General features: G+C 41.3%; 1 protein-coding gene across 3 annotated transcripts in view; it reads left to right on the forward strand.

Moving 5' to 3' along the window:
- LOC133359179 (tumor necrosis factor receptor superfamily member 6-like) overlaps positions 1 to 17,085 on the forward strand; it is a 30,552-nt gene extending 13,467 nt beyond the window's left edge. The window contains exons 3-8 of one of the 3 annotated variants that reach the window (XM_061577595.1): positions 2,264 to 2,398; positions 3,939 to 4,049; positions 9,214 to 9,315; positions 11,738 to 11,793; positions 13,341 to 13,659; positions 14,040 to 17,085. In XM_061577595.1, the coding sequence (XP_061433579.1) occupies positions 2,264 to 2,398; positions 3,939 to 4,049; positions 9,214 to 9,315; positions 11,738 to 11,793; positions 13,341 to 13,659; positions 14,040 to 14,665 (1,349 nt within the window). In that variant the 3' untranslated portion in view covers positions 14,666 to 17,085. Of the gene's footprint in view, positions 1 to 2,263; positions 2,399 to 3,938; positions 4,050 to 9,213; positions 9,665 to 11,737; positions 12,422 to 13,340; positions 13,660 to 14,039 lie in introns of those variants that run through there. The other 2 variants (XM_061577596.1, XM_061577597.1) reach the window with 2 other exon arrangements.
- The last annotated feature ends 7,087 nt before the right edge of the window (positions 17,086 to 24,172 follow it).

Consider the following 24,172-nt stretch of genomic DNA (forward strand, 5'->3'; position numbering starts at 1 on the left):
ATACAAAAATAAAAAGAGACCCCACCAACAGCCTCGTCTCCAAAACCAACAACATCATTTCTGCTTCAACCGCATTAATTGATCAGACCAAACAGTTCTCGTTGAAACCTTCTGCAGCCAGGCCACCAAGATTGTACGGCTTGCCAAAGATACATAAAGAAGATACACCTCTTCGTCCCATTGTCTCTACTATCAACTCCCCCACTTACAAACTGGCTCGTTTTTTGTCCGAAATCCTACGGCCTTTCACTGGAAAAACCACCTCTGCAGTACTAAACTCTACTGACCTGGTATCGACAATCAAGGGGATTGCCCTGTCCCCAGACGACCTGCTTGTCAGTTTTGATGTGGTTTCCTTGTTCACCAAGGTGCCTGTGCCTGACACCATCGCAATCATTGAAGACTTGGTTCATCAAGGACTGAATGCTGGGGTACCCCCCCTGGTGAGACACTGCTTAACCAATACATACTTCACCTGGAATGGAACCTTCTACAAGCAAATTGAGGGCACCCCAATGGGCTCCCCCCTATCTCCGGTTGTAGCCAACATCTTCATGGAGAAATTTGAGACGGACGCCATCCAGACTGCCACTCTACGCCCGACCTTATGGAAGAGGTACGTAGACGACACTTTTGTCATCTGGCCACATGGCCGGCCTGCTCTAGACCAATTTCTCGACCACATCAATTCCATACACCCAGCCATCAGATTCACCATGGAAGTCGAAAATGATGGCAAGCTACCCTTTTTGGATGTCCTAATCAAAAGGAGACCTGATGGTTCAATGAGCCACTCTGTCTACAGGAAAGCCACCCACACGGATGCTTATCTAAAACCGGATTCCCACCACCATCCATCCCAGAAGAATTCCCTCATCAAGACTCTATATCATAGAGCCCAATGCATCTCCGACCATGAACACATTTCCAGTGAACTCAAACACGTACGCCAAGCTCTTAAGGCTAATGGTTACTCCGACTACACAATCCGCAAAGCCATCACTCCAACCATCAAGAAGGATCCTGTTGAGGAGCCTTACAAGACCATCACCTTACCCTACATTGCTGGGGTCACAAAAAAGATCTCCAAAATCCTGATTAAACACAAGATCCAGGTCCGATTCAACACAGTACATAAAATCCGTGATCTGGTCCCGTCTGTAAAAGATGTGGTTCCAGACATACAGTACCCTGGCGTCTACAAACTAAGTTGCCTCTGTGGTAGCAGTTACATTGGAGAAACCAAACGACATGTCTCGGACCGCATCCGTGAACATAAGGCAGACCTGAAACACGGTAGGACAAACACCTCAGCCGTGGCAGATCACTGTTACAATTCAGTGGGCTCACATGACATTGACTTCTCCAAGACAGAGGTTCTCTGCAAGCCATCTGGCTATCATGAGAGATTCGTTCATGAGGCGATCCACATATACAAACACAGAGACAATTTCAACCGAGAAGATGGATTCTGGCTTAGCAATCATTGGAAGGACGTAATAAACCATTTCGGATCTTAACTGATTGTGTTCACGTTTACGGTGACTTTCAGACCGCGTTCCACTCACTGGCATGGTGCAGTGTGCAGAGTAATGTATGGTGTCGTAATTGTACAGTAAACATATAGCAGTATGATACACATTAGGGTGGGTAGAATAATACATAGTGTTATATTAAAATGGATAAGGCAGCAACTGCAGCAGCAGCAGCAAGTGCAGCAGCAGCAGCAAGTGCAGCAGCAGCAGCAAGTGCAGCAGCAGCAGCAGTAGCAACTGCAGCAGCAGCAGAAACTGCAGCAGCAGCAGCAACTGCTGCAGCAGCAGTAACTGCAGCTCCCTTTGATGCTGTTAATCCTGCATAATGCACATGCATATGCAGTACTAATCACATTCCTGCATTTCCCATAAATATGCTAAATTCCTTTTGATATGCAAATTCCTTTGTCAATGCGCCCAGCTTATATATATGCTCCAAGCTCGTGTGCTGTTTCATTCAGACTCTGTCGCCTCGACGGACCTGGTTTTCACCTGAGGACGGCTGCTTGCGTTGTGGCCGAAACGTCGTGAGAATTGTTTTATTATGTTTTATTTTTATTATTTTATTACTTCCCTTCTACGTGACTTTACCGAAAGAACCAAGAAGATCAATTAGAAATGCATATATATTGAATAACGTGTTTATAGTAAAACGTATTGAGATGTAATATTTAATCAAACACGTTCTTTTCGGACCCCATAATTACTTGAACTTGTCCATTTCATAGGAGAGAGGTGGGTTGATGACTGCATTTCCGATGGCGACCAATCTTTCTGCACATCTTGCATGCGAGGGAAGAGCTACATGGAAATTGCAAACCGTGATCCTCAATGCAAAAAGTGCAGCACCTGCAATATTATCTGTAAGAGTTCCACATCAGTAGGTTTTATGTGTGTAAATAGATGTCATCCGAGTGTGTAGATGCATCAAAGGTTAATAAATCAATCTATGTTAATTAAAACACAACTAAATCGATGAGAAAGTGCGTTGGATCACCTTGCAATTCGTTAGGAAGTGGATTGTGGTGGTAAAACATTGTATTAAGAATATAAATATCTGTGAAATCCGAGGTTGGTTGAAGCCATGTTGCTTGATAGGCTGCACCCAAGATTCCATCTGTGAATGGACCATAGATGACAAGGGTCGATTCATGAGAAAGGTGGGCTGAGCAAAAACAATCTGAAGTTATTTTATGGAGTCACAGCACTCCAAGTGGGACTCGCTTTACTCCACAATTGGCTGGGGTTGGAGTTTGAAGAAATGGGCAGACAGTGGGCTCTAATCCTGGAGCTGATCTTTTATCTCAACTTGAGCAGGGTGGTATCCATCTTGTTGCTACATATGACCATCATATCACCAAATTCATGAGAAAGGTCCTCCATCTTAAATAGTAAAAAACATATGTCTGTCAAGATATTAAGTTGCTCGAATGAAGAAGACTGATGATGGCACAGGCAGTTGGAGCTTGCACTCCACGGTTGCACGGCGGGCCAGAATGACGACAAGATGGCCTGTCGAGTTTTACACCAATTGTCTCCAGAAGTTGCAGCAATTGAAAAGGCAATACACAAAGTGTAAATGTATCATAAGTTGGTAATGTAGGATAGTCTAAGAACAGGAACATTCTTTAATAATACGAAATACTAAAATTAAACCATTAAAAAAAGGATTACCGCACACACAGGAATCTTGAGAGAGAAATCATATACACAGATGACATCAGTGAAAGCTCTATCACTTCCTATTTTAGAGTTAAGATTAATATGTCCTGATTATTCACAACTCACTTAAAATGTCCACAATTACACGGTCAATAGGGTCCATGGCAGCATCCACTAAGCCACTATCTCCATTAAAACCATGAAATGCTGGCAGATTACAGGCAATGTCACCCGGATAAATTATTTTTATAGTTATTTTTTCTTATACGCACATCGCCATTTGATGCAGATAAAGTCACCTCATCGCGACTATGTTATTATAATTGCGATTATTGTTTGAGTTGACCTGCGGTGAGGCATGCATTATCGAATGCCATACTACAGGTAAATGTGACCCACTGTGATTATAATGATCAAATAATAACTCCTCTCATCCATACATTAGATGCAGAATCTTTATTTCCACTGAAGGAATCCGATCAGCTTTGAAGCTCCTTTTCATAGATGTCTAGGAGGGGCGGATCAGCAAGTTACAACAACAAACATTCGTTTATCAATTACCCTGTTCTCCACAGCCATCAAAGATTATACAAGTTCCATCGTATTACCAAATTGTAATGTACACTATGCTAAAGTTATGGCTATGTGGGACATGTTGCCAAGACCAACAAGTTTTGTACATTAAACAAACAGTACAGTACTGGAATTAAACTAAGTTTCCTTTTGTTCTCTGATCTGAAGATGAAGATGTTCAACAGGACTGTACTGTCACTAGCGACACTGTGTGTCAGTGTAAGGATGGATACAGTCGGCCTCATCCTTCACAGCCTTGTGGAGTTACATCAAACACAGGTGAGAAATGTCGTATTCGTCTCTAACGCCTCTGATACCAAGATATTCAATTAGGAGCGATTGGCATCAGGAAATGCACAAACTTGCAAATGTTAAAGAATTGAAACATCTTGGACGTCATTGAAATCGTGTCAGTAGGGCTGTTTCGAGTATTTATCAAGGTACCAGGCAGTGCTCCGTACTTGCCCCATCATTATGAATGTATTAACTGACATGCCACAACATATCGGAGAAATGTATCCACACAGATTATGTTTCCCTTACTACACGTGTGAAGTCTAAAATAGGTTATTCCTTCACCAAGGACCTAACCGTGAATATTTCAGACATTGGTAACTCCATACAAGACCATTAGTACAGCATTCCATTGTAACAATTAGCTAGTAATTGCTGAACCAAATGTCTATTTGCAGCAAGGAAGTCTAGAATCAGCCATTCCTAAAATATTTAGGGGGTACTGTTGATCGAAACCAGATCTACCATTGAAGATTAATGAAAAAATGTAAACTTTATCCAGAAACTTACAGACACTAGTTGGAGAGCAGATGTGCTTACACTACACATTCATCTTATACCTGCTTTACATTTGCACATCCGAGTCATGCTGGGGCCATGCCATGGCAGCGTGGTGATTCTCAAGAGGCATGAGTTACTTTTCCACTACACAAGTTGACCCATGCCACTGTTGTCACATGCAATTCTGGATATCAAGACGACGGTTGATGACGCGGTTACACTGAGTTGTTCTGACTGATATCACCCTAGTTGTGAATCAGACATGCACATACAAGTATACTTTACACAACACTCTGCGCTCCTCTTTGGGCTGAGAGGTACCACACCAACGAACATCTTAAACATCACAATGAGGATCGTCACCAGCAAAATAAAGTTAACTATTTTACTCTGGCTCTCTGTGCTATAGAACATGTCTCTTATAGACGTCTGCAAACAGCAAATAAATGTCCATGAATACAGCTGCATTTCATCAATCCTAACCTGCCCATCTAAGAAGCTCAAGAAATATATTAAACTACTGCTTGAGATCGTGCAAGTCAAAGTTTTTATATGTGAGCTTCAGCACATCAGAGAAATGGCAAAAGATTTGTGTGAACACTAATATGATTAAGAATCATTGGATTGCTGATCCCACTAAAAATAGATTTAATCTACCTTAAAAACAATAGTTTACATTTATACTCTTAGGTTTTTTTCGGTAAAGTCACGTAGGTAAAAAATTATAAAATAAAATAATAGTAAATGAAAATACATCAATTAAATCACGACGTTTCGGAGACAAGTCTCCGTCTGCAGCTGGGACCGTCACAGCTAAATTTACTGTATCAAGTGAGGAGAAATGCAAGAGACAAGATCTTAAATACAAGTTAAGGGGAGGGGGGAGGGGCTTATCTAAATGTGGTCGTCAGAGACTGGAACGGTGGGGGGGGAGGGGCGGAACTAGAAGGGAGGGTACAATTGGAGAACCTCAACCGGGGTTACGGCCGATGTTAGCCAATATTTTCATGGAAAAGTTTTAATCAGATGCCATCCAGACGTCCACCCTGCGTCCTTCCCTGTGGAAGAGATATGTGGATGACACTTTCGTCATTTGGCCACATGGCCTCCCAGCATTGAACCATTTCCTGGACCACATCAATTCCAGACACCCATCCATCAGATTCACCATGGAAGTGGAGAAAGATGGCAAACTACCATTCTTGGATGTTTTGTTTGAGAGGAGACCTGATGGATCCTTGGGACAGTCTGTCTACAGGAAGGCCACCCACACAGATTCCTACTTGAAACCTGATTCCCACCACCACCCGGCTCAAAATAATTATCTCATCAAAACACTATACCACAGAGCTCATTGCATCTCTGAACAACACCACGTGTCCAGTGAATTAAAACATGTACATCTGGCCCTCAAGATGAACAGATACTTTGACCGCACTATCCGCCAAGCTGCTTCTCCCACCATACAGAAACAACCACCTGAAACTCCGATCAAAACTATCACGTTGCCATACATAGCAGACGTGACCAAAAAAGATCTCCAAAATTCTGAACAAACATAAGATCCAAGTCCGATTCAGTACAGTACATAAAATCCGTGATCTAATCCCATCTGTGAAAGATGTCATTCCTGACTTGCAATACCCTGGAGTCTATAAACTGAGTTGCATCTGTGGTGATTGTTACATTGGGGAAACGAAACGTCATGTCTCTGATCATGTCCGCGAGCACAAGTCAGATCTGAAACACGGCAAAATTGAGTCTTCCGCCATTGCCGATCATTGTTACAACGCTGTGGGCTCTCATGATATTGTCTTTTCCGAGACCAAGGTGCTCTGCAAACCTTCTGGCTACCATCAAAGGTTAGTCCACGAGGCCATCCAGATATACAAACACAGACATAACTTCAACCGTGATGATGGGTACAAATTGAGCAATCATTGGAAATATGTTATTAACCATGTAAAAAAGATTTAACTACGCATATTTGTACCATCTTTATTGACATCCCCAGCGATTAACAGTACTGCTATTTTGGATTTGGCAGCCAACATCGGCCGTAACCCCGGTTGAGGTTCTCCAATTGTACCCTCCCTTCTAGCCCCGCCCCCCCCGTTCCAGTCCCTGACGACCACATTTAGACCACATTTAGATAAGCCCCCTCCCTCCTCCCCTTAACTTGTATTTAAGATATTTTCTCTTGGATTTCTCCTCACTTGATACAGTAAATTTAGCTGTGATGGTCCCACCTGAAGACGGACACTTGTGTTGCTTCCGAAACGTCGTGATTTAATGAATTTATTTTTATTTATTTATATTTTATTATTTTTTACCTACGTGACTTTACCGAAAAAACCTAAGAGTATGAATCCTTGCAGTCACGAAAGCTTCAAATCTAGTTTACATTTAACCAGAAGAATGTAAATCATGGTGGATCAGCACGACTACTTTCACAAGTAGAAATTGAAGACCATGGCATGCAATTGCAGAAACGTAGATCCATTGACCTCCTAAAATTCAAAACATGCTTTAAAGAAACCCACAAACCCATCAACTGAAGGCTTTTCATGCATAATTAATTTAGACGTAGATTTGTAAGTTGATATTCATTCAGACAGAGGAAAGAGATAGAATCGGAGGACAATTCTTCAGAATGACAACAGGTGGGAAAAATGGTACATCAACCTCGACAAAGATGTCAAGACATTATTTATATTATAACACGCGACTATCTTTTGCGATCAGAATTTCTGAATATTTACTCAAAGACAGCAATGTAGTAAAGCCCTTTGTCAAACGGGTGTTAGATATAGACCCGACCATGCCGTTTCAGTTGTGTGTATTGTTTGACTGTACGTCTCTACGCTGGTTCGTGTGAGTTGGTGAAGAGGGGAGGATCTGGGCAGGACCAGTTCAGATGCCAGTGATGCTAGCCGTGGCTGGTAACAAACTCACATTGCCAAGGTCATGGGACATTGCGCAAACCACTGCACCACCTTTGCACCCCCATTCCTACGTCAATCTACTGTGCTTCAAGTATGAAACTGGTTAATTTTCTTACAAAGTGGTAATGCGATGTTTATGTCATAACAATGAGCCAGCATAGCCGAGATTATGGATTGAATACCCCAAGCGCAAATGGTTGCAGGTGGATGGTTTGGAGGTGATACTAATTCCAACTTGCATTTTGCAGTTCATACAATTCATGCAGTTTCTAAAAACAGCTCAGCGCGAGTAAAACATTCCGAATATTATGGCGACATAGATATGAATTCAATTACTTGACCGTACCATCTGAAAAATCAAATACAGTGTTTTTCACACTGCAAGGCACCACTCTGAAGATCCCATTGGAGTTAAAATCAGGTTATTCTGTGTTTTTGCACAATTGTAAAAATATATGTTAGTATTTGTTTGTGGATTGTATGAAATCATCAAACGAAACCATAATTTTCTTGTACAGTACAAATGTTTGTCAATCCACAGCTGGATGAGGTCCTGTAAAAATTTCTACGACACATTCGACCACTAGTGAGTTGTGACAGCCAACACGGTGGCGTGTAGCATAGTATTGACAAGGCTCGATTATTGTAACTCACTACCCTACGAGACGTCTCGCAAAAACATTACCAAGCTGCATCGTATACACAATTATTTGTCACGTGTCGTGACGGGTACTGCAAGATCCGACCTTGTTCGTCCAGTGCTCGCCAAGCTGCATTCGATTCTGGTTACCGAACGAATAGATTATAAGGTCGCACTCATTACACACAAAGTGCTTGCCACAAATGAACCACAATATCTTGCTGATCTCGTCAAGGAGCATAAACCATCACACAAACCCCGGTCATCCTCACAGTGGCTTTTAGCGAGCCATCGAACAAAAACGGTCACTTCATCACGGGCTTTCAGATGTGCTTGTGCGGCTGTTTGGAATGCTCTTCCTTTCGATATTAGAAGACCACTGGACCTATGCACGTTAAAATGAGATTGAAAACGAATTTCTTTAGAACTGATTTTTGTGCTAAGTTTATTGTCCTTCCCACGCAACTCTTATTAGCACGGTTGGCTATGTACAGTGCGAAAAAAGTTCAACATACATTTATACATATGGATCGTGAGTGTTATTTTGCTAAATTGTACTACTTTAGTGAGCGGGGGTTGCTGAAGAGGGGTTGCATAGATTCACAGGACAACAACGAATCTTGCTACATTGTCCCCTGTTGCCCACCACAGCATGTTAAAAATCAAATATATATACTTTGATCCATCAGGCGTCGTGCATATTTACTTTATGAAGCAGATTCCTACATCAAAGCACATTTAGTGCGACACTGACCAGTTGGAACAATGTTTGTAGATAGCTCTCGTCTACAACATCTGGCTGTCTGGCATTTGTTTAACTGACGACACTGCTGATGAGATTCTGAAAGTATAAACCACCCCCAAGTTTTCTGCTTAAACACATGTTATGAGACAACATTACTCTCAAATGTAAATTGGTTGATACACTGGCGTAAAAGCATCGGCACTGGTGTCGATGTAACATTATTTTAGATGGTGATTTACAAGTCTTGCCATTTAAGTGTATATGTCAAAAAATATGCATGCTAAATGTTTGATGTTATCTGCCATTTTCTACCTGCAGAAAAAAACATTATAATTCCTACTGGAATTGTGATCTTCATTGTTCTGGTGGCAGTGGTGGCCTTATTGATTTATCGGAAGAAGAAATGCTTAGACCCCTCTGGTAAGAAACAGAGCAATTTATGAAATATGCATTGTTTAGTAAAGAGACCAATGTTTCCGATTAATCCATGAGTGGCCCAACTGTAATTCATTCGATAACAAATCATGGCTGTAGATTAATTGGAAGACTTCCCAGTACACATCATGAAAACTTGAAGGAAAATTGCAATGTCCAAGATAAGGCTGTGCAGTAATTCTGCTTATTACAATGTTATTGAGCAGCATTTGAATAATGCAAAATCTTGACTTAAGTTTCTAGTCAACAATTATTAATGTGATGAATCTCCAAATAAACACAACTACGTTTATTTATAATAACTAGGGGGAAGTACCCGGCATTGCCCGGGTCTTAAAAATATTTCAAAACTACTCTTAAAAATCTAACAGCAGTGCATACTGACTGCGGTGGTACCTGCTATGCTTGCAACAGTGCATACTGTGGTGGTACCTGCTATGATTACAGCAGTGCATACTGTGGTGGTACTTTTGCACTGCAGCAGTACATACTGTGTTGGTACCTGCTATGATTACAGCAGTGCATACTGACTGTGGTGGTATCTGCTATGATTACAGCAGTGCATACCTACTGTGGTGGTACCTGCTATCACTACAGTAGTACATGCTGACTCTATAGCAGTATTTATCGACTGTATAGCACAAAGCACTCACCTGATAGAGTGTGGTGAGGCCTAGTCCCGTGCAGAGCCTCCGGCCTCGCCTAGATTGCCGAGGTGGCACCTTGGCAGGCTGGGGCTGGGCTGGTACTCCTGCCCCCCCCCCCCCAGCCACGATCTCCCCGGCCGGTCTGCAGTAATATCTATGGCCTATAGTGGTAGCATCTAGCGACTGTATATAGTAGTAATAACTGAACGCATCGGGGTGGGGGGGACATCACACAGTGAATAATTAACGTCAGCGTTTAGTGTATTTTTATAGCATTTTTAATGCGAAAGAAAATGTCCCCTTCCTTCCCACCGAAGGCGTGTGACTTGGCATGGGCCGTTCCCCCCACCAAAGGCGCGTGAGTTGGTATGGTCGTGCACGCGTAATAAATAAATAAATAACAGGGAAGCGCACAAAAATCGCCCTAAATCGCTAATTAAACTAATTTAAAGTTGACGGATGTGAAAAAGGAATAGCGCTTGCTCACGGTGGGGCTTATGGCGTGGTATCTGGCTATTTTCTTTTTTTAACCTAAACCCCACCGTTGGAGAGCCAATTGCGCGACCACACACAAACCCACACACAAACCCACAAACAAACCCCGCCACAAACCCACACACAATTGTTTACTTTTATATATATAGATTGTATTGTGTTGATTTGTTTCAATATTTTCCTTGTTCATGCTTCACACTACTCATCAAAGTAACTGATGTCAACAAAATGTCACCAGACATCCTCCTAAATATTTAAAAGACACAAAAACATCGCACAACTACATGCTTTATGGCCACGCCAAACTTACCAATTCAAGAGGATCTTCAGAACCTCATAAAGTCTCGATTAAAATCATGCAACCCACTTTGAGATCGAATATAAGCTCTCAAAGTGCCCTCATTCAACCTTGCGTCCCGGGAGAGAGTCACCTGCAACAATGTCAAAGTCCCTAACAAGTCCACAGAAATAACTTACAATTACAATTTGCCTTGCAAATTTGTTTGTATTTAACTAAATCAGAACATCGAATGGCAGATGTGGCTATATTCTGCAATTACAATTTAAGAATAGCACACAGTGTGATTGCAGAAACAAATCTCAAACCTTGGAACAAAGAGTCTGGCACTACCCAATTTTATAATGCCCTGGTAGAATTTCAGATAATCATCAGGCTACTTTTGCAGTCGTTCACTGGTTCAGCAACCTCGACGTAAATGTTGCTGATCAGCTTCTACCCAAAGAAAGAAAATGTGTTACTCTACAATGTAATGTACATTGATAATGTCATCCATACATCTGCTACACATTTAGGACCAGAATTCCATCTCCATGAAACATTTGACACATTACCTTGGAGATTTTCCACATTACTAACGTTTAAACACAAAATCTAACTAAAATAAATATTAGTCAAGATATCAGACACAGTATGTTTTAGTCACAAAATTTGGTTGCTTAAAAGAACTTGCATCATACACAATAGGTTAATTCATATATAAATAAGTAATTGCTGTACAATTGTTTCAGTGGACATCTAATAACTGATAACACCATCATATAATCCCACACCTGTACTGCTACTATGATCACATGCTTTGCAATAATTTTATCATGTTTGTAGTATACTGACAAAGAGAGCAGGTTCACTTGAAGACACACTCCCATTATAGTAATAGCCATTACAGTACAGCACAAAGCATCATTAGCAATGCTTCTAGTAGATGCTACTGAGTGGACATGAGTCATGCTGTCTTCTTGTACAGAAACAAGTGAGGCTTTGCTTCTTCTAAGTGTGGAAGTGCAAAATGATGTCCTTGAGGTAAGTTAAGCAGCATCTGTTGGGGCCTGGCTGCCATAACATTGCATCACAGGAACGTATGTACTTTTGTGGAACTTACCACTGTCTAATTGTGATGTATAGACTATCCCAGAACTATCTTACCGCTACTTTTGGTGTGGTGGTATGGTCTTGTGGGTTGTGGTTTGTGGTGGTTGGGTTAGGTGTTAGTATGGTTAGCCAAAGCTGGCCGTTGTATTTCCCATCAGAAATCTCAGTAGTCTGTATGTTACCCTATTGTACTTGTGGGGGTCACTGTTGATTGTCCCTCTGCCATGGATTTTTATTCAATTCTATTCATCTCTTCTTTTTACTCTCTCGTTGCTCTTTTTTCACTGTTCAGCACTCCACTGTATGATAATTGTTTTTTTACCCTTTTATCTGGCAACAAAACTGACACCTTTTTTTTTACAAGGAGTCATGTTTGCATAGACCACAATACCTGCAGTCGTAATGCAAACAAAAAACACAACTCTGATAATGTATGCACTGTCCTTGAAGATGATTGGTCCACACCCGAGACAGCTTTCCTTAGAGGCTAGTGTCACATGGTGTTGGACCGGATGACGCCAAAAGGCGCACAACTCAAAGACAATGCACCATCAGAGTATGAGAGCTCGGGGTGTCAGTTTTGTTGCCAGATAAAAGGGTAAAAAACCAATGATCATATTTTTCTACTGGCAAATGAGGTGTCAATGGTGTAAATGCTTACCCCGAGCTCTCATACTCTGATGGTGCATTGTCTTTGAGTTGTGCGCCTTTTGGTGTCATCTAGTCTTTTTAACAACTTTTGTTTGCGTTATCCGATTCATATTGTAATAAATCCAATAACTGGCAGAGTACTATCTAACAAAAATTATCTACTATGAGACCTCCTTTACCAGTGGCAATATATAGTAATAGGGTTTTACCCTTTCCACAACACAAGCAGTCAAAATGCAAACAAAAAGAAAACTCTGATGATGATAATGATATGCACTGTCATTATCAACTGTCATTATCAACTGATAGTGCGCTGTCTTTGCACACAATCAACTTCAAGGACAGTGCATATCATTATCATCATCAGAGTTGTTTTCTTTTTGTTTGCATTTTGACTGCTTGTGTTGTGGTTATTGCAAACATGATGCCTTGTATAAAGGTGTCAGTTTTTGTACCAGTTGAAAGGGTAAAAACCTATTACTAAAAATTCAGAACCACTATAATATGTGCATAGAATTAATAGTGGCACTAGAGAAATTAATTTCAAATGGAGATTTATAGTCAGTGGTGGTAAGATCCGATAAAATCTTTGCAAAGTCAGTGAATGCTTTGGGTGTTCCTAAACTATTAGAGGAAATTCCAGCTTACTCTGACAGGGAAATTTATCCCGGAACATAAATGTTCATGTTTCATGAAGACACACCCAATATGTAAGCACTCCATTTTAGCAACTCTGGAGGAATGATGGAAAATTATACAAAAGTAGAATCTACAACCATAGAGCATGAAAACAAATGACCATTGTGGCTTCTTTCCCATGTGGACAGGAACCACGAATGCTCATTGAGAAGAGAATGAAGTCCAGTGATGCTGAAGTTTGGAGGCAATTCCATGAGTTGTTGCAAGAAGTGTATAAATCCATCTCTGAAAACACGTTCTATTTCTTGTATGAGATGGATAAAAAATATACCATTGACAAATACGTGTACTGGAAGGCTTACGAAAATACTGACATCTCAGCACGTGCAATTTTTATACTGAATTACTTTATTAATGCGGATGAGACAAAGTGCCAGGGGCTCCTAGAGATGATCCTTGCAGGACAGAACAAGCAAACACAGCTGCAGACCCTGCTTGACTCTGCCGGTATGTGGGATCTGATGGGCAACTGGGCCTCACTGTGGGACTTTTCTTCGTTAATCATGGATATCAATACGAAAGGATGAAAATAACTTTTTTGCATAGGTTACATTTTAAGTCACGTAATTTTCTGTTAGGTATGGTTTTAATATGCATTACAGGCAAAATAAGTATTTTAAAACTTGTTTTTACATAAAACTGAGGCAATCGTATTGTTACATACAGACACATTAAGTAATAGTTTAAATTGCAATATGATAATATAATATCACCCATGCTTCCATCTACATTTTTTTTTGCTGAATACGAGGCGTTATACATCGGGGATTGATTAACTGAATCTGGTTGTGAATGTCTGTTGACATGTTTCACTGGTTTCATTGCAGTCAAATGCTCTCCAACTCTTAATCCAAACACGGCACATAAAGAACTCAACATCTCAGATGATGGCAAGACAGCGAAATGGCTCGAGAGCCCTCCAGAAAAACCCGATCACCCAGATCGGTTCAAATACTGGTCACAGGTGCTGTCCTCTGAGAGTTTCTCTGAAGGATGCCACTTCTGGGTGGTGAATGTGGGGGACGTGGAAAACCTCCGTGTTGGTGTCTCTTACCAGAGTATTCTACGTAAACAACTAGACAGTGCATGCCTGATGGGATTTAACAGCAGGTCCTGGTGTTTATGGAAATACGAAAATAAATACAAGGCCTGGCACGACCAGCAGAGTACGGAGCTCGAAGTGGGTGAACATCCTCGCAGAATCGGTGTTGGCTTGGACTTTGATAAACGGGTTCTGTTATTTTACAATGCTGACAGCAATGAGCATCTACACACATTTTATGCTCACTTCTCTGAACCCCTGCATGTTGCTCTATGGGTGTGGGATGGGAAACTCACAATTGAGCCTGTTCACAATGATAACAGATTGATATGCAGCAGTTTGAATAATGTATCCATGGAAAATAATCAACAAAATAAAATTGCCATGCAGCTCCTCTTAGAAAAGTCTTAGAAAGGTACAGTATGTTAAATAACACTTTTGTTTTCTCTACCACATGCACTGATAACCTTTCTATCTAAAAAAATAAAGGTAAGAAAATATGTTACATAAAAGATACTTCTCCAAACGTAGTAATTCCGTCTTCAGATGTTTCAACATCCAAATAGTTTTTTTCCAATTATCTGATTATCAAAGACACCCATTTAATCCCAATGGACAAGCTGAGCCTTGCCAGCCAGTAACATTTGCATTATATGAAGGGGTACTATTTGAAACTTCTGAATGGCCCAATGTTCTCTTGCTTTGGACTGTAATTGGTCTGCAGCATAAGTCCATGGCTTTCCAAATATATGTGGATATCACAGATAATATAAAAGTTTTTCACCCATCTGCTGGTCCACCCACCCTCTTATATTCAGCACAATTGCAGATAATGAAACTGCCAATTTGAAGGCAAGAATGACAAATAGGTCTAACTGCATAGATAAGACAGTTACAAATAACTATAGTTATACTGTATTTCCACATTGTGCAAATCAGTTGCACTGAAGACCCACACATCAGTGCGACGGTGCCACTCTACACAATATCGTTTCTGGGCCGATTAACTTCCTGTGGATCCCTTTCTCATATGCTGCGACAAGGTACAATTTCCACATTTTGCGTTGCAGATTAACTCAGCATAATTTTCTACATTGTGTCGTGTACGTTTACACTGCATGCATACTTGATTGGTGCAAAGTTATATTAATGTGCCTGAGCCTTTGGTCTTGAAAGCAGCCCTGAAAATTGCTGGGTCGTTAGTCAACTTTCAAGGCATCCATTCTCTATCTGCAATTGTTATTGTATATAAAATATCTTACTTTTTTTGGGAGACACGTTCCTTCGGAGTGGGCAGGTAGGATCTTGGTTAGACAGCGCATTCATGCACGACAGACAGACAAATAATCCCTGGTGGGCAGTGTGGAACCTGTTGTTCCTACCTGTATTAAGCAATATGTGTTATCAGTTTGTGATTATTATTTATATATTTTAAACACGATATATGGGAAAGTAACCCCCAAAAATAATAACATCTCAGTCTCTGAAACCTGACATCAGGCAAATAACGTGATACAGCCTTTGACCACGAATTAATAGTGACAGCAAGCACGATGACCACATGCTGACCCTGTCAGTTCCATTGATGGCTGGAGTGAAGTTGCCTTCACTACTGTATAGCTGCTTATTTTGTGGATTAGTATTAAATTTGTAATTATAAATGTAACGGGTCCAACCCATTGTGTTGTATGAATTAATTGTGGTACAAGGGCCTGCTGAGTTAAGGGATGAACAGAGAGAACGCGATAGAGGGCGCATTGGCGTCGGTTGTTGCTGGGCAGAAGTGGACTCAGGCGCATCATATTTATGAGAGTCACAAGTGTTTTCCATTACGGTGAGCAGCATAGAGCTAATACTTTTGTTGTATCCAACTTTCAGGGGTAGATATCATTTAAGTCATGCGCGGTTCGTCCACTAGGGGTGTTGGGTCGCCACCCCACTAAGCAGCTGGAAATGAGAAGTTATTTTTCTAATCAATATACTTTTCTATAAATTTTTTGTTGGGTTTATTATTTTGTAAATGTAATGATTCTTTCAACGTGAATTGCCTAATGAAGATAACATTTTAAGATAACATTTTAAGTTGTAAACATAGAAACCGCTGCAACAAAATCTTATTTGTGCCTCGGGGAAGTCTCAGGGCAGCTGTGATTGCGATTAGCTTCACATTTTAGCCACGCCGTTTGAAACTTATTCAAGGCGGTGAAAAAGGCGCCCATGGTTGTAATTACTATGTCACAACGTTAGAGTGCACTGTGCAAATATAGCAGGTCACGGCTTTTGGCAGTGTCAAAGGGGTTGTGGAATGTGGACTTCAGGGTCATGGGTCAACATTTGAGTGCTTTGTTGTTTTGTTTTGTTTCGTATTTCTTATAAATACCTACCAACGGTCGGCATTTATAAGCAATACTTTCATGGGAAGGCCAATAACATGATGGGGTTTTTCTTAATTAGAACAACTGATTTTCAGAGGTCACTCAAAACAGCCCCACCTATTGGAAATGTCACGACTCGCCACTGCTATAAGTCATCCACAGCACAAACATCCAGAGAGCTCTGTCCTCGATAATTGGAAATGCACCACGAATATATGCAGGATGCACAATCTTATATCGCTTCCCACTTTTATTCACTAATGTATTCACGACTACACGACTATCAAATCAATTTATAATGTAAGTTAATAGAAAATACCTGAACGTAATATTGAGGGTTAAATATATAATAATACTGCAAGATTCTGTAAACGAAAATTGATGGACTGATGGTTGCAATAAATCAACACTGGCTCATAAATCTGCGTGTCTGTGTCATATTCTCATGTTAGCACAACCACTGCTTTCAACTCGTTCATACTGCAGTGTGTCTCACTGTAGCTATCACCCTGGCTAAGTGATTCCCATTTTCCGCACTTTCTTGCAATACCTTGATATGGGGTTATATTTCTGATGTCATTCGTATCTGCAAGTGGTTAACGGACTTCGTGTGCCTTGGTGCTTCCGATTTTACGCATATTTCCTGCCAGTGTTACGTGAATGGTGCATGACTTAAATGTTGTTTGCCTTGAATGTGTTTGCTACTCCGTCCGTTGCAACGTTCATCTGCTGTATTTATTTTCTTATTCCACCAAGTTCCTTCACGGGTCATTCTTGTAAAGCAACTTACGCCTGAATGTTTCTTACTCGTATCAACAAATAAAATCGATCAAATGAAATCATCAATCACAAATCTTTTCCCGCACCTTCCTGTGCATTCTTGGTTAGTTTATCCTTCTAAGCCTTGGCTGCTGTCAGAAATTCTGTCGTCTGCACTCCCATGGTGTACGCACTCACGAACTGCGTTAACAGCTGTTTTATGTAGCCGCCTTTGCCAACAACCCTCTATGATCCGATTATTTGCACCTTCAAGGGACGGAGCATCCACACTTCCACGACCCACTGTCTCGTGTTTATCGGGATATTTAAACAAAAGTGGTCGATATTCGTCAAAATGGGTTGCATATTGCCTTTAATGAAGAGAATACCTATTGGGAATAATTTGAGAATGAATACGCACACTTGCATACATCTGTAAGGGAAATATATGAAGACAATCCATATCACTTTGACTTCGTGGTTTTAAATGTAACTGGATATATTATAATTGAAAAAGTGTGATTGGAAAAGTGTTAATCAGCCATTCCCCAATGAGGTGTTTTCCATTGACTGAGTTCACCTATTAGCACCCTCACTCCACTAAAAACTCTCTCAATGAGCTTCTCAACCCGTTTACACCGTACCCCCCCAAAAGTGACACATCCTCTCGATGTGTCTGCTTTGTGTAGAAGGGTGGTTGGCGGTGCGTCACGTGCAAAACCACACCAGGAGAGCCCAACAATAATGCGGGTGCAACGCATTTTATGGAAACCGATGGCAAAGGGGACAACTCAACACGTGTGACCCATGCAATAATGTAGGGAAAATATATCAACGGTAAATTGCCACCGAGTCTGGAATTCGGTCCCATAATCCGATGGCATTCATTCTCTTTCCCCAAGCTAAATCCACGAGGCTAATCTACACATCTGTTTTGCCATGGTGCCTCAGGTGCCCTTATGTTGCCTTTCACAACACCCTTATGAGTAAGATATGTGTGTACAGTGTGCTCTCTTCCCCATGCTTAGTAAATGTGGGCCCGTTTACATCGATACCTGCACCAGCTATCAACATTCAGGTTGGCCTGTCGACGATTAACCCTGTGTTTAACCAGACTGGACTGTATGAAGAACTCTCGGATAACTTTCCTATTAGTGAGCTCCTCTGGAGGAAAATATGTACTGGCTCGGGCATTTAGCTTGACCAGCCATTGCATGTCCAAACAACTTCTATTTCGATAGAAAGAGTCGGGCAAATGGGCATGGCACAGGCGAGAGAGGAAATGGGCTCATGTGCTACATGATTTGGAGCAGATTGTACTTGGTGATGACTGGCACCTGTGGTGTAAATTTTGTGTATATATTTGTTTGAGTGCAGTCTGCATGAGTGTGTGGTCTGTATGGGTGTTTGTGTAAAATTTATAAATCCCCACACATGCTCACTCGCCCCCAACTGCAGGTGAGGAACAACACACATACATGCAAAAAACAAACTCAGCAATTTGTTTAGTTTGCGTCTGGGAACCACATATCTAAAACCCATATTTTCTTAAAGTGCTGATGGTTTTTTGTATAAAGCACAAAAACTGGGCACTTTTTTACACGTTTTTATGTTGCTGTTTTAAACGTATGGTTTCCCAGCCTGCACTAATTTTACGTAATGTTTTTTTTCTTAATTTACATACTGATTGCAGGCGGGGAACTGAGTTTTTGTGTGGCAGATATAGCTGTAGGTGGGACATCAACCATGACATTTCACGGGCAAATTCGCGTGCTGCATTCATTCTTGTCAAGTTATACCATCTACTTCGTGCAGGCTGTAGCAACAGCACGAAGACTGGCAGACACAATTTAGTCCAAAAAGCAGGTTACGTAGACGATGCTCACTCTCAATTATAATTTAAACAGAAATGTTCATGTAATAAACTCCTTTAAAACAGTTTTTTTTTAAACAACGGTTTTATTCACAACTTCGTTTAACTCACGCATCAATGGCGCCTGAGACACAGGGCACCTGCGTTTTGTGCGAGCCGATTCCACAGTTTAGGGACCGCGGCGTTTTTGACCTACACAAATACAGTACAGTTGAACCTCTGGTCACGAACGCTTCTGACCACGACCAAATCGGGTTCCGACCAAAAAATTCACAACATTTTTGAATCTGAATTTCGATTTAAAGCTTTCGTGACTGCAGGGATTCATCTTCTTGGTTTTTTCGGTAAATTCACGTAGAAGGGAAGTAATAAAATAATAAAAATAAAACATAAAATAATTCTCACGACGTTTCGGCCACAACGCAAGCAGCCGTCCTCAGGTGAACGGCTGCTTGCGTTGTGGCCGAAACGTCGTGATATTTATTTTATGTTTTATTTTTTATTATTTTATTACTTCCTTTCTACGTGACTTTACCGAAAGAACCAAGAAGATGTTATAATCTGGTCACGAACACAAACTCGGGTGGCGATCAAACACGGCCGCGGCCAATTTCCCCTTCTGCGCCGTTTTTTTTGGAAGCGCCAAATTTCCTGTTGTTTGTTTACAAACAACAGCAACCCACGTGTGGCCGCTTGCTCAGTCAGTCTCGCTTAGTAATCGGTCTCGGTAAGATATTAATTTTATGAGTGTAGTTATATTCCCTCATTCAAGCCGTAATTTAGAGAGCGAAAGTGCTGAGTTCGTAAATCGCTAACATAAGAACCCGTTAATCACTTATCGCATCATTCATACGATGATATTACGGTGAATGCTTCCAAAAACAATACTGTACCCAAATATTACTGTTAACTTACTCTTCTTGGTTCTTTCGGTAAAGTCACGTAGAAGGGAAGTAATAAAATAATAAAAATAAAACATAATAAAATAATTCTCACGACGTTTCGGCTACAACGCAAGCAGCCGTCCTCAGGTGAAGAATGAGACACTACCAAGCTAGGAGCTTATATATACGCTGCGTTGGAGGTGCAAGAAGAGCGCCTTAACAAAAGAATGTGCATATGAAGAGGAATTTAGCATATTCATGGGAAATGCGTAGGAGGTGGGTGGGGGGGGGTTTCAAAGTCATATTATGCCCATGCATTATGCAGGATCAGCAGCACCAAGGGGGGGTGCAGGGAGTATCATTAACAAAGGAAAGGAATGTTAATAGTATGTAGCTGCAGTTACTAAACAACCACGTAGAAAACTAAAGTATAAACTACATAAAAAACTAAAGTATAAACTTCATAGCACCATCAGTATACTTACTATACTCTACAATAAGCTGAGTTACTCACAGCAAGTAATACATTACAATTCTACGTCGTAAAAATTATATAATATGCTTCCATCTAAACTTTATTCTCTTACATCACACGAGCATACACCGTACTATATACTGCCATAGATAAACCCAACATTAAATTATATACTGTATTGCTATAAACCACACTATACCTTATACATTTTAATATAACACTATGTATTATTCTACCCACCTTAATGTGTATCACACTGCTATATGTTTACTATACAATTACGATACTATATATTACTTTGTACATTGTATTAAGCATATAAATGTTATACTATTTGTTATTATACACTGTACCATTGACCGTCGTGTCAATGGGTGAGTCGTGGGGGGGAAACTTGCAGCGGAGCAAAGAATCCATTCCCTGCGGAGAATACAATGCCAGTGAGTGGAAACGCGGTCTGAAAGTCACCGTAAACGTGAACACAATCAGTTAAGATCCGAAATGGTTTATTACGTCCTTCCAATGATTGCTAAGCCAGAATCCATCTGGCTATCATGAGAGATTCGTTCATGAGGCGATCCACATATACAAACACAGAGACAATTTTAACCGAGAAGAGAGTTAAGGGCGGAGAAGTCTATCATAATTAACCAACATACAACACTCCAGGGGAAGCGAGCAGCTCACAGCCGTCTTTGTCTTCCCGAGAGAAACGGCCAGAGCACACACACAGCGCCGGGAAATGGCCCTCATAAAAGTTCGTGGCGAGCGGGCGACGGCTCGAGAAAGGAAATCAGATGCCTATAAAAAAAATAATAATAAAACACACGCGCAGTGTGTTCCAACGACGGAGCACAGCCGTCTTTGTCTCCCCGCAGCACGGACAGCAAGATTTGCGCACGCGAGCAAATAACATTTCCCATAGGGAGATCAAACCACGATGAAATACCGTGAACACGGCTACAGCATGCCTTGAGTCACTTACAATCAAATCAGAATACTACTAAGCAGCAAAAGTTAGTCATTTTAACTTCCAAACCAAACGAAGCGATGAGAGACAAAGGATAAACGCCCAGAGCGGGGGAGGGGATTTTAGAGCTCGCTTAACGCGTAGGCTTTGCAACCAATATTAATCATAATCAAAGCCAAAACGTGAATTATGATTCTGCAACCTCGGTGTGAACGCGAATCGTCAGTCTTTTTTAGTTTGATGACTCATATGTGACGCCAGTTTGCGAGGAAGCCCCCACCCCTCCTTCCAGAATTATTGCGGGCAGCTGGATCTTGAAAAACCTTTCCTCCAATAAAGCACATACAGACACACACACGACACACACGGACGGACACACACACGAACGGACACACGCAGATGTGTCCACACACAAAAAAGGAAAAAGTTCCGGCCTTTGAACAACTCGAAAAAAAACCGAGTGGATTTTCCCGATATAAGCCGAGGCAAAATCCATTCAACTTATCTCTCCGGGGCAAGGGCCCCCATCTCGTCTCCGGAGCTCCGGCCCCCATCTCATCTCGACGCCGACTACGAAGTAGCTCTTCCGTCATCCAGAATGACGATGTTCGCGGGGTAGCGACGTGCATCGACAAGCTGAGGTCTGCACCACCTAAGAAGAATCGCCACACTGAGCCGCCGGGCTACGAGTGAAGCTGACGGAGATTCCAGCTATCACTCTCGAGCCAACAAAGACACCCAACGTCCACCCAGCAACGAACGAAGCATCGTTCATCGCCAGAGTGACGACCAGCGAGCAACCTGTAGGAAGGGCGGAGATCGCCAAGCGTCGACCAAGCGAGCAAAGCAGAGAGCACGAAGCAGTGGAGAAAGCCTGATCGAGCGGCTGTGAGGAGGACAGCGCCAACGCATGCGCCGTGTGTTCAATACGCACACACAGATCAACCAGCACCAACGAGAACCGACTCGTCACCCAGCAGTGGAGAGAGAGTCAAAGCCTTCCGAACGAGCGCCGCCGTGTCGTCAGCTACAGAGAACGGCCCGCGCCGTCAGTCACAGAGTACGGGTGCCTGCGCCAAGCACCACCCAGCGGACGCCGTTCATCATCTCCCTGCGGAGAAAGTCGCGGCTGCAACCCGCACGGGCGAGAGGAAATCTCCGAACCAGGGTCGTATCACCTCCCCCACTCACAACCTCAAGGAAGCACATACACACACACACATCTACTTTCCGCGGGGCATGCAAGAATTTATCCAAGAGACAATCCACCTATCTCACAATGGGACCAACCCTAGACAATCATCAGAAGACTAATTATACAGTTTAAACACCAGCTGGCCGTGAGGAATCATGGCCCTCTGAATAATTAATAATCCGTCGGTTATAAGAGTGTGAAGTTTTCTTACCTTTTTCGTTTCTCTTATCGCATAAACGACCAATAGATTCGTCGATGCAAACTAAACTCTCGAAATCCTCATTGCGAATCGACACGTTACAGAGAGAGAATATCGTGCCAAACCTGTTTCTTTGTCATAGAGTCTCGCCGAAGAATTAATTAAGGCAGAGCCAGATACGCGCTCACACAAACACACGCCCTCAAACCACCATTGTCTCAAACATTTCGTTAACAAATACAATCTTGCCGACGAATCGATTGACGTATGCTTCGCCTTCGTGGTACAATAAGTGCTTTTATTGCCGTCATATGAATATCGTTGCCTGCTTGTTTTAAAACTCGGCCAGTTGCCGGTGGTGCTCGATACATGGGGGAACTAATGAGATGTCTGGTGGAAAAGTAGAAATTACGGTTGTTAGAAGAGTGTTAGTCCTTCAGTTTCGTTAATTGCATAATCTCGCCAATGAATCTATTGACGTATACTCTTGCCTTTGCATGTTAGAGTATCACATGTTTGTTTAGAATAAAATTGTTAACACAGAAGTATCTCGAGTGTTTCTTTCCAAGTCCATGCAAAACTGTCTTATTCATAAGAACTGTATCCTGCGATGAGATATGAAATTGGAGACCTAACATAACATAAACACACTAAGATAATCAAAAAATGCTGAATCAAAGATGATCGTGTTATCCTGATTGATACAACTCTGGATAAACGAAACTAAGCTTAATTATCATAACTGCACACATTAACATAATCGCAAGCATCCGCATAAATGACTACTATTATCTCCGTGATTATCATAATGCATGCATATAATTACACATTAACATAATTTATTCTATTTGCCCATTTTTCGAAATTTCATTAATTTTTATTATTTTTTTATCAAATTTCATAATTACAACATATACAACAAGCAGACGAAACAATAATCTTGTTGAACGATTCTAAACCTTGACGCGGCAATGTTTTCTCTTTTGTTCAAGGTTTTCTCAGTGTTATTCAATGTTTTTACATTTAGTTTACTATTACACTGTGACTTCTATGGCATAATTAACTATTTTTGTGCTTAAAAATCTTTAAAAAACAATATTTATATACAGTTCGTAGGAGTCTTGAACGGATTAATCGTATTTACATACAATCCAATGGGGAAATTAGGTTCGAGTCATGACCAAATCG

The sequence above is a fragment of the Lethenteron reissneri genome, chromosome 64, assembly GCF_015708825.2.
Source record: "Lethenteron reissneri isolate LAM-NWPU_2019-01 chromosome 64, ASM1570882v1, whole genome shotgun sequence".
Lineage (NCBI taxonomy): Eukaryota > Metazoa > Chordata > Hyperoartia > Petromyzontiformes > Petromyzontidae > Lethenteron > Lethenteron reissneri.